At 39.5% G+C, this 17539-nt stretch overlaps 3 protein-coding genes across 3 annotated transcripts in view; 2 read left to right on the top strand and 1 right to left on the bottom strand.

The window, feature by feature from the left end:
- The window catches only part of eml5 (EMAP like 5), a 38463-nt gene extending 34690 nt beyond the window's left edge, over window positions 1-3773 (top strand). The window contains exons 37-44 of the mRNA XM_069661285.1: window positions 83-197; window positions 289-477; window positions 621-793; window positions 1438-1600; window positions 1690-1793; window positions 1890-2043; window positions 2374-2474; window positions 2558-3773. Coding sequence (XP_069517386.1) covers window positions 83-197; window positions 289-477; window positions 621-793; window positions 1438-1600; window positions 1690-1793; window positions 1890-2043; window positions 2374-2474; window positions 2558-2594 — 1036 coding nt within the window. The 3' untranslated portion in view covers window positions 2595-3773. The remainder of the gene's footprint in view (window positions 1-82; window positions 198-288; window positions 478-620; window positions 794-1437; window positions 1601-1689; window positions 1794-1889; window positions 2044-2373; window positions 2475-2557) is intronic.
- A 7-nt stretch (window positions 3774-3780) lies between these two features.
- Window positions 3781-5665, bottom strand: isca2 (iron-sulfur cluster assembly 2). Its single transcript, XM_069661284.1, has 4 exons — window positions 5580-5665; window positions 5180-5348; window positions 4919-5034; window positions 3781-4807 (listed from the first exon to the last, which is right to left on the bottom strand). The coding sequence occupies exons 1-4, from the start codon at window positions 5639-5641 to the stop codon at window positions 4633-4635; spliced, it is 522 nt and encodes a 173-aa protein (XP_069517385.1). The 5' UTR covers window positions 5642-5665; the 3' UTR covers window positions 3781-4632.
- Window positions 5666-6054: 389 nt separating this feature from the next.
- On the top strand, window positions 6055-9684 carry LOC138591322 (NPC intracellular cholesterol transporter 2-like). Its single transcript, XM_069661879.1, has 5 exons — window positions 6055-6136; window positions 6383-6486; window positions 8153-8260; window positions 8362-8534; window positions 9134-9684. Exons 2-5 carry the CDS (start codon window positions 6405-6407, stop codon window positions 9218-9220), a joined length of 450 nt encoding a protein of 149 aa, XP_069517980.1. The 5' UTR covers window positions 6055-6136; window positions 6383-6404; the 3' UTR covers window positions 9221-9684.
- Window positions 9685-17539: the final 7855 nt, after the last annotated feature.

Genomic DNA, 17539 nt, shown 5'->3' with positions numbered 1-17539 from the left:
TATATATTTCAAATCAGTAAGCTTGGATGTGGATTTAGTTTTATCATATATTGTCTTTAAAAGAGATATTTTTCCTCTGCAGGTCAAAGGAGGGAGGCGCCCTGAAGCTCTGGGACCAGGAGCTCAAACGCTGCCGAGCGTTTCGATTAGAAACAGGACAGGTCATAGACTGTGTTCGTTCCGTATGCAGAGGAAAGGTACAGCTAATATAGCACTGGGTACAATTTGCAGCTTATTCTCAATCGTCATCATCTGTATTTTGAGATGTTTTGTTTATGTCTGCATCAGGGTAAAATCCTCGTGGGGACCAGGAACGCAGAGATCATTGAAGTAGGAGAGAAAAATGCAGCGTGCAACATCTTAGTGAACGGACACATGGACGGGCCGATCTGGGGGCTGGGCACACATCCCTCCAGAGACGTGTTCCTGTCTGCAGCAGAGGACGGCACTGTCCGTCTGTGGGACATCCCCGAGAAGGTCAGAACCACTAAGTCTCAGCCATGTTTCCATTCTATCAAGATTTTTAATGTTGCTTTTATTAAAATAATCGAGATGGTTTCCCTCACATATAAAATACAGCAATAACAAGTGTTTTGTGGTCTTGCCTGTTGGCTTAACAGAAGATGCTGAATAAAGTGAACCTGGGACACCCGGCACGAACCATCAGCTACAGTCCTGAAGGAGACATGGTCGCCATCGGCATGAAGAATGGAGAGTTCATCATCCTGATAGTAGCTTCGCTCAAAATCTGGGGCAAAAAAAGAGACCGGCGCTCTGCTATCCAGGATATCAGGTAATCATAGCCGAGTGTGGCACTTTACACACGGTACTTTTTTAGCTTGCCTAATATTAAATACTTGATTGGCATGTCAGCATCTTTCCTTAAATTTGATATTTCTGTAAATGTTCTGGAAATAAGTTACTCTGATTTGCCCAAATTAGGGTTGGTTTCTAATGCCCACCATATTAGCCCTGTATGGACTTTCAAGGGTCTCATATGACACCCAGTGTGAAGCAGCAAATTATCTGTAAAGGCAACCACAAGCGGGTCCTCCAGTGTTCTTCGGACCAAACATGTCGTCCCTAATTTTCATGTATTATCATAAAGTGTTAAATTTGCATGTTCATTTTTAGATAGTAAAAAATCTATATCAGTGTTGATGTATACGATATAAGCAGATATGAAAAAGTATTTTACAGAACATATAATACAGAAAACAATGCTCAGGGTGATTTAAAGATGGTGTCATAACATAGTTTGTCCAGCAAGCATGCTCTGACTCCAGAATTTACAATACTCTCAGCATGTAGCAGAGCACATGTCAAATACTCTTTAATTAAGTTCATCTTTGATTTTGTCCATCTAAAATCTATTAGTATCAGTATCAGTCTCAAAAACACAATATCAGTTTGTGACACTACATGTCTTTCTTACAGGTTCAGTCCCAATTCTCGTTACCTGGCCGTAGGCTCCACTGAGAGTGCTGTAGATTTTTACGACCTGACCCTCGGCCCACAGCTGAACCGCATCAACTGCTGCAGGGACATCCCCAGCTTTGTGATGCAGATGGACTTCTCTGCTGACAGCAATTATGTCCAGGTACAGGCTGTGTTAGGGCTCATCAACTCTGCAGTGCAAAAGCATGTCTCTGGCTGTTTGATCTCTTAACCTGTGATGTCTTCAAACAGATCTCTACAGGTGCTTACAAACGACTTGTGTACGAGGTGCCGTCTGGGAAGCAGGTCACAGAGCAGACCCATATTGACAGGATTACCTGGGCAACCTGGACAAGGTGAGAGTCGCGGCAATACAAATGAAAAGGGTGTCAGAAAGGTAATCATAAACAACAGAGAATATAACTGCACTCTCTCTCTCTCTTTGTCGCCAGTGTCCTTGGGGACGAGGTCGTTGGGATCTGGTCCCGCAACACAGACAAAGCAGACGTCACCTGTGCCTGTGTGTCCCACTCAGGCCTTAACATCGTCACAGGCGATGACTTTGGAATGGTAAAGCTGTTCGACTTTCCATGTCCAGAGAAGTTTGTAAGTATGATTGTTAAATATTATTTTGTTTGTTACTTTTTCATAGTTTTTGATTTGTTATGATGCTAACATTGACATTATGCCAATTTGTCTGCTGATAATAGCGTCATATGTGAGATTTTTCACTGCACATTTCTGAGGATAGCTTGATTTGTATTCATCTAAAATACGGACAGTGTCGCCCCCTAGTGGTGCTGTCAAAAATAGCCCAGTAAAATGGGCTCAAAGCAAAACATCAACTGCGTCAAATCTTACTAAAAGAGTCCATGTTTTTATAAAATTATTCAATCTCCCAAAAAATATTCACATGGTGGCTGTGATCTGTTTCAGGCCAAACACAAACGCTTTCTGGGCCACTCTGCTCACTTGACTAACGTACGCTTCACAAATGGAGATCGTTTCGTTGTTAGTGCTGGTGGAGACGACAGAAGGTAGGCTCCAAAAAACTACACAAATACCATTTACTTGTCGATTCATATTAACGGATCCATCCTTTCCTTTATGTCCTTTCCAGTCTCTTTGTGTGGAGGTGTGTCCATGCCCCTCACTGAGGACCACACCTGGACCATCCTGCCTCGGAAACCCTCCCAGCGAGGCTCTTAAGAGGAAATAAATCTGCTTTAAACAAAGAGGAAAAGTCGGAGGAGGCGAACAGACCTGGCAGCTTGTAAATGAGTCAAAGTGTTGATTTGACTTACTGCCTCAAAACTAGGTGCATGCATATGTGCAAGGCTCATTCTCATCGCAGCATCAGTCCTGGTTGTGAACACAGGCAGAGTGCACACAGCCCTGCTCTCACTACATCACATCATCATTAATAAAATACAGTACGTGCATATCATTTTAGTGACGGAATTAAAAGAATAAAAAGAGCCTATGTGTCCCAAATGGCAGTTTAGCCACTTGGCAGGTCTATGATATTGTGTTACTGACAATGCCATTTTATAAAACATGTAGCAAACTGAATTAGCCTTAATCTGAGAGTTCAGTTTATGAGGGTTTGGATTCCTTTTGTATTCTGTTGGTTTTACTTTTCGGATCACGTAGTCATTTGTTTTTTCTATTTTTACTGGTAATTCCAAATCCTGTGGCCTTCCTCCTGAATGTAACATCCACTGTTATGTTCTGGATGTCAGCATGCCAAAGCATACTATGCACTGTTCACCTGACCTGGTCACTGTGTTACCCTGATGGTTTGTTAATGTGGTTGTGTTGTTGACTGGTTGACCTCAAACCTCCCTTCGGCAGTGTTTCCCCTCATGACATGTAAAACGTGTGCAAACTTGTGTGAGGATTTTGTTTGTGGTTAGTGGGTATGCATGGCTTACTGGAAGACAATCTGTCCGAACCAAACTCCTCAGAAAAACAAAAAGAACAGCTGTAAATTGATGTTTCAATGCACTGTTGCAATTCTTTGGGTCACTTCTCAGTGTGCTGCTATGACGTATTATTGTCGCATTTTCATGAATATGAACGGTGTGACTTTTTTCAACAGTGAGTTAAATGTTTTGTGTTATCAGATATATTACTTAAATGGAATGTTTTATCAGAGAGAAACTATAAAAAGTGCAAAACATTTTGCTTCTAACTACAGACTAACTACAAAAAAATGTTGCTGCATATTTTGATTTACATTATACCAGTGTAAATACCATTTGTACATATTCTTTTTGTATATTTTTTGTGAGATGTTTCTTAAATTCCACTTTAATAAAAAAAGAAAAGGCAACTATGAACTTGTGTCTAACACTTTGATATCAATTCATGAGCAGTGACATCATAAATCTAAATAATAAGTAACACTAATAATAATACAATCAGTGTACAAACAAACATTTTATCATTCAAAAGAAACTTTTCCTCGCTGCCCTCTCATCCTCTAATCAGGAAGAGCATCATGTGACCTCAGTAAAATGATGCTTTTTGGACACAACTATTTGCATGTAATAAAAAGAAATTACTTTCAACACATTTATCTGAAATTCACTCAATTTTACTTCAGATGACACAAATATAACTTAGCTCTCTTTATTCATAGATTTGATCTATATACATATATTACACACAAAAGCAAATCTAGTCACAGAACACTTCAACTGAGCCTTTGCTTTGTTTAAGTACATGCAAATCACAGTTGAATATTGTGGCTGTAAATTACTATTATTGACTGTCACTATCTGCAAAATAGCACAATGATAAATGAATCTGCTTTTCATGCAGTCTAAGCAGTTTTCCAAGAAAATTATTAGCTACCAGTTTTACTTTGACACTAGTTATTTGTGAATGGTGTTAGGAATTCATTTATATTAGAGATAGTCAAATGTAATATTATACCCTGAGTTACCAGTGAATGAGGTACACCTGATTGTTAAAGCCCATACAAATAACCCTGATCTAAAATTCTGCCTTTTATGAAGCTGTTCTTGGCTGACATGTCGGGGGGGTTGCATCTCTACAGTAATAGTTTATGCTAAAGTACCGAATGCATTTTAGTAGGAATGTAATATTATAGTGTAATATATAATAATATAGTGTATAATATAACGATTAACTGGTAAATCAGGGTAATATCAATGCAGAGGAGCTAGGTCATAATTTAACAGAGAAGGAGCTGCCACAGGAGCAGCCATGATCAGCCTGAGGATTCTTGAGCACAAGGAAGGCCGAGCGAATCAACTCATGGCTGAAATCCACAGTGGCTCCTTTCACGAACTCCAGACTGTCCTGATCCACGATAATGCCCACTCCTCCCTGCTCAAACACCCTGAAATGCAAAGCAGAGTTGATGCAGGCGGGTACAGAGTTGAGTGGATTAACAGACAGCAATGATGCCAGGTGAAACATAACTTTTAAAACAAGATTAGTGGCAGTTTACCTGTCGTCTTCATTCTTGTTACCATCAACAGAAAACTTGTACTGGAACCCGGAGCAGCCTCCTCCTTCCACGTGTATTCTCAGGTACTCGCCCTTAACCATGATCTCCCCTAGTCTCTGGATTAAAGGGGGAATAAGCAATATGGATGAGGAACAAAGCAGCAGCAAGCAAAGTGGCTGAATCGATATACGTTTTAACTTTCAATAAACTTGTATCTTCGGACATGGGAAGACAATGATGTTTAGTCATGTGTCTGCTCACCTTCACACATGACTCAGTGAGGTTTACTTTATCTTCTGAAATAGTTTGCTTCTCCTGGGTGGCAGCGCTGCTGAAACGCTGAGTCCCCGTTAAGTAAAGGGGCAGGGGATTTTGAGGAAGCCGGTGTAACTGTTGGCCCACATTGGTGTTGTTCAGAAGAGTAGAGGCTCTGAAAAATATCAAGATTGGATCACATGACAGCAGGAGATGTTGTAATGTTACTGACATTGGTGCTAGCTAATAACAAAGCTAACGGTTGCGTCAAGAGTTAGCTTGCTAACAACCTAGCACAAATAAAAACACAGCATTTTTCCGCCTCTAAAAGAGCATTACAGGTTATAATACTGTTGCGAGGGACCCCCCCTAATCATGTCAACACCAAATGTAAGGTTAACTTCACCTGGCGAGGCTCAATACTTTTGACTTTGACGCAGATATCATAGTTCCTATAGCGAATGACATCTTCCATAACAAATGTAGGTAATTCCCACCCCCAACCGTTGACAAGGGACAAGATTGCACTCTTATTGGCTAAAAGGTTTCGGTTAAATAGACACACCCATACGTGGTAAAATACGGAAATTTGATTCGTCAGTTCAACTGCTAATCACAAGGTTTTTGTCTTGAGAAATTTTTGTTTTCTACCTTTGCCTTGACTGTCAGGCAAAATTATCCCTTGGTGTATGCTGCCCCCCTCGAGATCCACGAATTAAATGTTTAGATCAAGCCGAACATAGCGACGAGTGGGTTATTTTGCTGCCTGCTTTTTTGATCTGGCTGTTATTGCGCTGGAGGCGGGATCTTTACACTTAGAGACTTTCCTGTCAGGCTAAGCGTCGGGCATGAGAAACCTCAGTGACGATAAATAGGCGTCACTTGGATCTCGTGATACAGGGAAATAAAACGTGCTAGGCGGCGATCATTTCTAGTTTCGAAGCTGAAGGAGGCACCTGAAAGGTACAGTTTGTTCATTTTGAGTTTTTTAAACTTCTGTTTACCATTTTATAATAAGCAAATACTGTTTGTCTTGTTCACCGAAGTGCCAGGCAGTTGTGTAGTATTTCTTCCTCGTTGTGTTAAACTTTGTAATCACTGCTACTCTTGGGGCGTTTTGGGGAAACAAGTCATATGATTTAGCACTTTCTGCTTACTGCTCGAAGTCAGACTGTTCTGATGGTTGTTACTTCCGTTTTCTTATTTTAGGGTCACACGACAAGAAGGAAACATGAATGTCCAGACGGGTCTCGTCGTGTTGGTCTGCTTAATGGGATTCACCTGTGCGGAGCCGGTGAAATTCAAGGACTGCGGTAAGTTTAATTAACCTTTTAATAAAAGATTATTTTGCTGTGTGATGAATGGACTTATTTTATATGTTAGTTATTGAGCTATTTTCGCGGAATCAAAGGGGACTGAAGAAATCTGAGGATAATGAGCTACATGTGCATCCAGGATACCTGGAAATGTAATCAGTGGAAAATAATTATCAATTACTTTAAATTTGCTAGTTTATCCGACCAATAGCCCGAAACACTAAACTATAAAACTTACATGTTTGCCTACTTGAAGTTGATATAAAGTTAATTATCCGTAAAACTTAACATTTGCCTGAATATACAAATGTCACCCAAATATTATCACTTGTACTAACCACTATTTAAAACATGTATTTGCACATTAAGAACCCTCACGTGTGCTTGTCTTTTAGGTTCCTCAGTAAGTTCAGAGAGTTCATTGTGTGGTCAGAAATGGAAGCTTTATTTATTTTTTTTAAACTTTTCTATAATATTATGGACTTCAAAAAAGACATATTTTAAAACGTGGTTAAAGTTAAGAGAGTGAAAGGTATTCAGAGTTCATAGTCTGTATAAGTGAAGTAAAAAATGCTTGCTCCTGTGTTTCCAATAATGCAACTCAAGCCTCTTGGTGACATCATCAGGTTTTTTGTCGCACTGTGGAATAATACTTTAGAGCCACAGAAAAGATTATAAAGCTGAGTAGGAGCCTCGTGACTAGTAGCCTGAACTTGTATAAATGTTTTTACAGTGCCCCATTTACCTGGCATCATTAGTCATCGCTGAATGAATACAGCCATAATGGGGAGGTTGTAAAAAGGACTGGGTCAAAATAGCTTTGAAATGAGTTCATGTAAGGAATGTAAAAAATGTATGCTTAGTGAGATAATCCAATCTACTAAAAATAAATAATCCCTCAAACTTCCACATTACGTTACACATTTCTCTCTTGCCTGTACCGCTGCCACTTGGACAGAAATTGTCTGGTGTTTCCTTTTGTCTTGTAAGGACAGATTAGCTGCCTAATATTATTTCACAATCTACTTTCTGTGGGCATGAAAACATCTACTGTAATTTAGATTTTGGTCACTTTATGTTTTTCTTTTTAAAGCAGTCGTTTAAGGATTTCCCTTATCACCACATTGACTAAAGTCCAAGCAGGCTGAATTTCTCATCTGTTTAGTTATAATTGTTCATCTACATTGAGAGCTACTTGAACCTTCAATGTCAAAGTTTATTCTGAAAGTAAAGCCTTATACATGGCTGTCTCAAGACAGGAAAATTACATGACGAAAATTCTCGTCATGATACAAAGGGATCAAAATGGTTTAAGCAGACCTTCTTTTCACTGAGGGGAAAAATACCGTAATGATCCTAAAGGTCTTGTGTCCCCTTTTTAAGTTCTTCATGACTTTTCTGTGGCAAAAAACAATGCGGAATAGTCTGAAAGTGTGCTTTTAACATTAAAAGAACACTATTGGACTATAACTGTCACTTTTTTTGTAATCGGCTACTATTTTCCCCTTCCATAAGTTCCGTAAATTTTAATCCCTGACGATGAATACCTCATTTGGCTTGCTTAAACCGAACCAGCCAGTTGGCTTATAGGTGTGTTCATGATGTGTCTGTCACCTGTATTTCTTCTTTCTAAAACATGCTCTTTCCCAATGTTTCTCTTCAGGCTCTGTCTCTGGTAAAGTGGTCATCGTTGACATTAGCCCTTGTGCCGTTCAGCCATGCCAGCTCAAAAAAGGACAGTCCTACGGTGTCAACGTGACATTCACAAGTGGTGAGGGAGCTTTATCTTTTTAACATGCTTCTCCCAATGATCAGAAAATGTAAATTTAATTCTAACCTTGTGATCTCACTGTCATGTTTTATCTGTGGTAGATGTGCAGAGTCAGACGAGCACAGCAGTGATTCACGGTGTCATTGCTGGAGTTCCCGTCCCCTACCCCATTCCCAACGAAGATGGCTGCAAGTCTGGGATCAAGTGTCCCATCCAGCCGCAGCAGACTTATAACTATGTGAACGAACTTCCTGTGAAGCCGGAGTATCCCGCGGTAAGTACCACATGTGACATTGGCAACAAACCAATTTAAATGTCACCAAATTATAAGCAGTCTGCAAACAGCCTTTGAAGTTCCAGTCCTGCTATATTGAAAACAATTTCAAGGTGTCTGCAGGGCTAAATGTGACCAAATCTTCAGGAAATGTTTAATTTTTAAAGTACACTTTAATTTCTTAAAGATATATTAGCGGAAGGAGAGCGTGGGGATTACAAGGGGCCGAGTCGAGCTCGGGGCTGCCGCATCTATGGCTGAGCCTGTTTATCACCTGGCCTGGAAATCAGTTGCTTGAGTCAAATGCAAATTTGCATGAAATGTACTTGGTTACATTCCACATCTCGGGACCACACAGGGGTTAAGTTCTTTTACATTCAGTGATATCTAATCAATCCTGAGTCAGATATATGCCAAATGTCATGTTTGTAGTGTTTAACTTGTGACTTGGAAAAAGTTTCCCAATGGATTAAATCAATTAAGTTTTTTCGCGGCTCGAGGTGTTTGTTAAGTCAAATGTTATCTCGCTTCGTTGAACCTTTTGTTTGGTTGGGAGGTTGTAGTCACACCTTTTTCACACATCTCTTCTGCATTTCTAGATAAAGCTGGTCGTGAAGTGGGAACTGAGAGACGACAACAAGAAGGATCTCTTCTGCATCCTCTTCCCCGTGCAGATTGTGAGCTAAAGAACCAACAGTACTTCTGCTGAGAATTGTAATTTTTTTAAAAAAGGGATTCAGCTTTGAGTAAAAACCAACAGAAGAATATAAATGACTTTTTGAAGATCTCATTTTATTCATTCGTCAAATTCATTTTAAGATGTCTGTCACTAGTTTGCAAGACTTTGCCGCCCACACACCTTGGATCCTGCTAAAGATAAACAAAACTAGCGGCTGAATTTTGCTGCAATCGTCCTCAGTTGATTTTAAGAGTTGTGGAAGTGAAATGATGCAGTTAATGTTTCTGTGACTGACCCTGAACTACATTCCACTTCAGTGCAAATGTCTTGTCTTACTGGCTGCTGTGTAGTCCGCAAAGGTACATGCTGTACTTCTAAAACTTTTGTAATATTTCTTACTAACCTTGTGCTACTGGGAGACTTATCAAACTGCAATATGAATTAAATTCTAATAAAGAAATCTAATGTGTACTTCAGGTGCGTTATGTGTTTTTCTGATGTAAACAAAACGATTTAGTAGTGTAAAGGGGACCATTATGGCAATTTTTAACAACTCGTGTACTATGAATATAGTTTCCAAACTATTGATATTTCCCTGAAAGCGGCACATTAAGTGAGTTTTTTTTTTTTTTCTCCATTTCACAAAAAGTTTGCCTCGCAGAAGAAATGATAATTCCGCTTTAGCTTCTGCATTTTTGGATAATCTCTCACAAGGTAAAAATGAAGACTGGCCAATAAAGCCTCCGCATGATGTCGGCGCAAAGGCCAGCAGCGAGGAGTGACGGTATGAAAGCAAAGGAGCAAGTTTTCTGAAAGTCTTTAACACTGAAGTATCAGGATCATAAATGGGTCACATGTACAGCAAAACATTTTACAGCAGCTCTGAAAGTCCAACAAATCCCAAAGCTTTCAAACTGGCACAGAATAGAGCCAGCTTAGATTAATACATAAAACATTTAAATAAGTCTAAACTGTTGCTGACCAAGTTATACATGTTAATGAAAGCCCCACAAAATACCTGCATACAAAAATACACTACACCTATAACTCCTGTTTTAAAAAGCTATATAAAGAACAGTATAAATTTGTCACGTTACTTTAAAGCCCCTGTAAACCCAAATCCACAAAATATGTGGAAACACTAGTAAGCATCTTAAAAGTTTTAGAAATTAGTTTTAATCCAAACGAGTTATTGCCATTCTTTGTTAACTTCCCTGACGCTGGGGTTAAGTTGGGCGTGGATATGTATGATGTTTATCACGTCATAAATTTCCTTGAACCAATCAACCGCAGTTGTGTCGCCCTCACAGGTGCAACACTTGAATACCAACTGACTCATGTCAGCACTTGATGGAATAAATGCTTGAGGTGAGCGTGTTTTGAAGCACCCACATATTGGACGACTGAGCATTTTAACAGTGGGAGCCTTTTCCTCCATGTGACGCCTATTACAACAGCTTTGACAGAAGACCTGCTCCATTTGTGTTGCTTTGTTAAGTGTATGTAATCACCAGCTAAATCATTGTCTTTGTGTGTTACACTTGCATAGGCTGGAATATACCTTAGCTGGGGTCAAAGGTCATGCTTGGCTTTTTAGAGTCATATCACTGCACTGACATTGATAGGAGTTATTAAAGGCCCTGTCACATAGGTGTGTGTCATTATCAGCTACTTAGCTCTCTGCTATGGTTATGTGAGGTATTAAACCTGAGTTCAGATTGTTATAGAGAAGGAAAAGCTGTCATTTGTCCCTCGCAGAAATATATATAACAATGACAAGTAATATTTATAACTGGTCACACTTACTCGACACCAAAAGGAAAAGAGAAAAAAGCCTGTAATTTTCGGTTATGTAAATGACCTTTTTATTTGCAGATGTTTCTGTTTTCCTTTGTCCCTGATCCCATTTAACTTGCTTAATTGAATATACGTATGTTAATCTAATATTTACCTCAAATTAAATGTCATTTACATCTTTGTTTTTGTGAATGAAAAGACATGCTAATGGAAATGACAATTAAGTAAACTTAACACTTTGGTGGACTACACACACACTTCACAGGTATCTAACGGCATTGATCTTCCTGTGAGGCTGATCTTTGTCACTGAGAACATTGAGGACGTGGACAGTTTCCTCCCTGATGGCCTGCAGACTATCCGAGGCACGATGCAGAAACATCAGGTAAACACTTTTTTACGACACACACATTAACTTAGGTTTGATGCCCTTCAGTGTTTTATCTAAACACGTGTTCCTCTCGATTGTCTCTGCAAGATCTGGAGAGGTTTTCACACTATTTAGCTGACCACACCACTTTGGACCAGTTATTATAGTTTTTAGATTTAATTTAAATTTTTAATTTAATTTAGTCTTTCTGTTTGGTTTTTGATTTCAGTTTATTTTTAGTTAGAAATTGACTCGTTTTAGTTTAGTACTTCTTATTTAGATTTAGTGTTTGTTTTTGTTTTTCCGCAATTATGAGGAAATCCTTGATTTAAAGAAGCTGAAAAAAGTAGGATGAAAGAATGCATGACATCAAATATGATTTACAAAACCATTGTTAAATGTCCCATATTGTGCAAAGCCATGTAATTCTTGTACACCATGAACCATTAACATTGCTTGACCCACAGCAGAGCTCGGTGTATAAGCACCCAGGGCTGATTTTACCTGCAGTGCTATTTAGCTGTAGTTCGTGTTGCACTGGTAATTGTAGTCTTTATTTAATTTTTTTTTTTCTTTAAACTGTCGCTTCATTTTTATTTCAGTTAACGAAACTATTTTTTTCCTGCTAGTCTTAGTCTTATTTTTCCTTAACTATGATAACCCTGCTTTGCACACATGATGATAGTGAGGTTAGATTGATGAAAGCATATTCAGTACTGAACATACAGCTCCATTTAGTGGATGATCTTTGGTATTGTGTCGTTTAGAATTTATTATCACCGTCACTACAGGGTTAAATATTTTGTTTCGCAGGACCAGTGCTGACAGATGAGTTAAGGCTGTACGGGAAGAGTACCTTCATTATTTTGTTATTTTTGACACAATAATGACACATAAGAAGTCTTCATTTGGAAGTCTCAAAACTCAAGAAATAAATGGCTTTTTGATGATAATTTACCCAAATGAATGCTTGTTTGGGCTTTAATGAACCCATCACTTTAAGTTAAGTTACACTCATTCCTTTGTTTTAAGATCTGAAATTGTTTGAGTTTGACTGCAGCTAAAAGTTACAGCACATTAAGTCATTCATATTCTGAATACCTTCAATAATGCAGAGTTTGAATGTTACACTGTTCCACATATTTAAGGAAACCAAATAGTAACCTGATTAGAGTTTTCAACGTCTTCGACATTTATTTGAGAAGGTGTTTTTTTTGCAGCCTCGCTGTGCGAAACATTGTGCAAGTCTGGTGTTGACTCCTGACTCGTCCCTCTGCCCCTTTGGATGGTCTCCAGTTGCTTTGTGCTCTTTGCTGAAACAGACCAACATTACAAAGGTTAGTTGGATAAATACACACATGTTGCAGAATAAAAAAATATGTGAATCTCAATGTTATACAGTTTGCCTGAGCTCAGCCTGAAATGACATAGTCTATTAAGGTTGCATCTACTGCAAGTCGTCACATCTGCTACCACCAAAAGGAAGTACTATACATGTCTGTAAATATAAATGATCTCAAGGGTTATTTCACTTCCTTTCCCATCACCCGTGGCCTGAAAATAAATGATGCATGATAAAATGACTTCTCTTCCTTACCTTGCTCTTCATGTCGTCTCTCTTGCCCTCTGCGTCCTGGGGTTGTTCCTCGTCTTTGGGCTCTTCTGGGCTCTTCTCAATCCTTTCCATCTTGAAGTTTCGTGAAGACAGACTTGAATTTGAGCACTTCATGGATTCTCTGAAAAATTGCATTTTTTTTTTAGAAACAAAGTACTATAAGAGATAAGATAGAACTTTATCAATCCCAAAGGAAAAAATAGTGTCAGATAGCTCCAAAAATACAGTAGAAAATTAGAGAAATACAAAAAAACAACTCACATATAAGTGAATATAATAGTCTGATAATCATCTTTAAAAGTTTCATCCACTATAAATCATCACATGTGCTACCACATGACACACTATAAATATTCTGTAACAACTTTAACAAGCCACACAAAGTCTGCAAGAAAAGTTTTTAAACATTTAAGACACAGCTGCACAAATTATTCCCCTTTCACTTACTTGTGTTCTCAGCGTAGCCTGCATGTCGACACGTCGCTCTCCTGTGTCTTTCAGCTGCTCCTCTGCATTTATTCCTGGATCTCCTCTTCATCAGCTGGGTAATCGTACGGTTGGAAAACGTCTCTGGATCGGAGCATCTTCTCTGCAGTTTAGAATTTGTTTCTTCTGCTGCTGAGGCCAGGGAGGAGACCCTGTGCTGTTCCCTCTGTGTTCACTGTCAGACTGCACAATGAGGCCGGGCTGTTTGAACCTGAAGAGAAAGGACAGTTAAGTTAGGAGACGAGCTCCAGTGGAAGAGCAGAAACTACAGTGTCTAAAGAGCCATCTTTAAGGTTTGTGCAGTGATACAGGAAAAATGATGATAATGACGCATGATAAAATGACTTCTCTTCCTTACCTTGCTCTTCATGTCGTCTCTCTTGCCCTCTGCGTCCTGGGGTTGTTCCTCGTCTTTGGGCTCTTCTGGGCTCTTCTCAATCCTTTCCATCTTGAAGTTTCGTGAAGACAGACTTGAATTTGAGCACTTCATGGATTCTCTGAAAAAGTTATAGCATTTTTTTAAGAAACAAAGTACTATAAAGAGATAAGATAGAACTTTATTAATCCTGTAGGAAATAATAGTGTCAGATAGCTCCAAAAATACAGTAGAAAATTAGAGAAATACAAAAAAACAACTCAAATATAAGTGAAAATATAAAATATAAAGTGTATGGGTTAATGCAAAAGAGACAGTGCCTAAAGTTAAGTATGTTAACATTACAAAGGTTAAATGGATAAATACACACATGTAGCAGACTAAATATATCTCAATGTTATACAGTTTGCCTGTGCTCAGCCTGAAATGAAATAGTCTGATAATCGTCTTTAAAGGTGTCATCTACCACAAATCATTACGTGTGCTACCACATGACATTCTAGAAGTATTCTGTAACAACTTTAACAAGCCACACAAAGTCTATAAGCAAAGTTATTAAACATTTAAGACACAGCTGCACAAATTATTCACCTTTCACTTACTTGTGTTCTCAGCGTAGCCTGCATGTCGACACGTCGCTCTCCTGTGTCTTTCAGCTGCTCCTCTGCATTTATTCCTGGATCTCCTCTTCATCAGCTGGGTAACCGTACGTTTGGAAAACGTCTCTGGATCGGAGCATCTTCTCTGCAGTTTAGACTTTGTTTCTTCTGCTGCTGAGGCCAGGGAGGAGACACTGTGCTGTTCCCTCTGTGTTCACTGTCAGACTGCACAATGAGGCCGGGCTGTTTGAACCTGAAGAGAAAGGACAGTAAAGTTAGGAGACGAGCTCCAGAGGAAGAGCAGAAACTACAATGTCTAAAGAGCCATCTTTAAGGTTTGTGCAGTGATACAGGATAAGTCAAGTCAAACTTTATTTGTATAGCTCATTTAAAACAACCACAGTTAACCGAAGTGCTGGGCAGGCTCAAAGGATACAAACAGGTTCAAAGAATACAAACAGGTTCAAAGAATACAAAGTGCAAACAACAACTAAGAATAAAAGAAAAACAATAAAGTCAAGGTGTCAGACTCAACTCGAGTCGAACGCCAACGAGAAGAGGTGTGTCTTCAGCAGTGACTTAAAGGTTTCTAGGGTCAGAGCAGTTTTTACATGAACAGGTAAGTTGTTCCAGAGTTTAGGGCCAGCCACCGCAAATGCTCGGTCGCCACAGTTTTTCTGTCTAGATCTGGGAACATCCAGGAGCATCTGATTTGTCGACCTTAGTGCTTTAACTGGAATATGCAGATGCAGGAGTTCTGCTAGATAAGGTGGCTCCAGCCCATTTATAACTTCAAAATCAAGCAATAACATCTTAAAATCAATTCTAAAACAGACAGGAAGCCGATGGAGGGAGGCCAGTACTGGTGTTATGCGATCACGCTTTCTTTTTCCAGTTAAAAGACGAGCAGCTGCATTTTGCACTAACTGCAGACAACGAAGGGACAACTGATCTAGGCCAACGACCTGAAGAGAAAGGGACCTTTCACTTACTTGTGTTCTCAGCGTAGCCTGCATGTCGACACGTCGCTCTCCTGTGTCTTTCAGCTGCTCCTCTGCATTTATTCCTGGATCTCCTCTTCATCAGCTGGGTAACCGTATGGTTGGAAAATGTCTCTGGATCGGAGCTTCTTCTCTGCAGTTTAGACTTTGTTTCTTCTGCTGCTTTCTGCTGCTGAGGCCAGGGAGGAGACACTGTGCTGTTCCCTCTGTGTTCACTGTCAGACTGCACAATGAGGCCGGGCTGTTTGAACCTGAAGAGAAAGGACAGTAAAGTTAGGAGACGAGCTCCAGAGGAAGAGCAGAAACTGCAATGTCTAAAGAGCCATCTTTAAGGTTTGTGCAGTGATACAGGAGAATTGATGATAATGATGCATGATAAAATGACTTCTCTTCCTTACCTTGCTCTTCATGTCGTCTCTCTTGCCCTCTGCGTCCTGGGGTTGTTCCTCGTCTTTGGGCTCTTCTGGGCTCTTCTCAATCCTTTCCATCTTGAAGTTTCGTGAAGACAATCTTGAATTTGAGCACTCTGAAAAAGTAATAGCATTTTTTGAAGAAACAAAGTACTATACGAGATAAGTTAGAACTGTATTAATCCTGAAGGAAATAATAGTGTCACATAGCTTCAAAAATACAGTAGAAAATTAGAGAAATACAAAAAAACAACTCAAATATGAGCGAAAATATAAAATATAAAGTGTATGGGTTAAAAGAAAAACAATATTACAATAGTTATCGATAAAAGTCGACTATACTTAATTATCTTACCTGACGAATGAATTCAGACTCCACTCTGATGAACCACATGTAGTGGACTTAACTTATACTTACTTAACTAATACTAACAAAACTTAACTTATACTAACTTAACTAATACTAACAAAACTTATAGTAACTTAAACTTAACTTATACTAACTTAACTTATATTAACGTAACTTATAGTAACTTAAACTTAACTTATACTAACCTAACTTATATTAACGTAACTTATAGTAACTTAAACTTAACTTAAACTTAACTTATACTAACCTAACTTATATTAACGTAACTTATACTAACTTAACTTATATTAACAAAACTTATAGTAACTTAAACTTAACTTATACTAACTTAAAGGTGTAACAATTAGGATTTTCCTAGAAAAATAAAATATAGACTTTTACAAATGTAATCACGGCGTATAGGTGAGTGTGGGAATGGTTCAAATTAGCAACTGGGCCCCATTCAGACCGGCGAACATGGCGAAAGAGCGACGCAGAGCTGGCCTTCTTTCTGTTGGACAGGTAGGTGCCTCTGGTAGGACAGGCTAACTGGCGGTTAGCATGCTACCGCAAAAGGTAACCGTGATGCTGTCGGTGTTAGCTCGGTGGGGTGGGCGTGTTCTCGCATGAGAGAATGAGAGTGAGCTTCTGGTAACAAAGAGCCCAGGAGGAGGGGCCCAGTTTGAATGTGTTGTTGATAAAATGCAAGAAAAAATCCTACTTATTATACCTTTAACTGAACTTAACTTATATTAACTTAAAATATACTAACTTAATTTATACTTTTTTTTTTTTTTTTGAGATACTTTAGTAATTCCCAAGGGGATTAAAAACAAAACTTAATTTATACTAACTTAACCTATTCTATCTAATCTATATTTGTGAAGGCACTTAGCTCTTCAGAGGACGCTTCGGTGGAGGGGGTCCCTCTGCCCTCCCAGCAGGTCGCTTGCGTCCCGAGCCTCCATGCTGCTGGTCCTCGGGCTCCAGACCAGGCCACTGCTCCTCCTCCGTCAGCGTCAGGGTCAGGCAGGGGGGCAACCTATCTGGCGAAGAGCTTACAGAGGACCAACGTGAAGAAACAGTTTTGCAACTACCAGAGGAAGAGGAAGAGGTGGAAGAGGAGCTCGAGGAGGAGCTCCAGGAGGAAGAGGAAGAAGAGCCCGAGGAGGAGGTGGGAGAGGAGCTCGAGGAGGAGCTCACCTCAAAGTCCCTGTAAAAGCTAGAGGGGGAGCCAGAGGGAGGGCGGGGAGGAGAGCAAAAGGAAGAGCAAGTAGGAGAGCCAGAGGGAGAGGGAGGAGGAGAGCGAGGAGGAGAGCCAGA

This window comes from Semicossyphus pulcher, unplaced genomic scaffold (genome assembly GCF_022749685.1).
Source record: "Semicossyphus pulcher isolate SPU_LCO1_2020_fin unplaced genomic scaffold, fSemPul1.0.p SCAF_14, whole genome shotgun sequence".
Lineage (NCBI taxonomy): Eukaryota > Metazoa > Chordata > Actinopteri > Labriformes > Labridae > Semicossyphus > Semicossyphus pulcher.
This window is presented reverse-complemented; position numbering and strand designations above follow the sequence as displayed.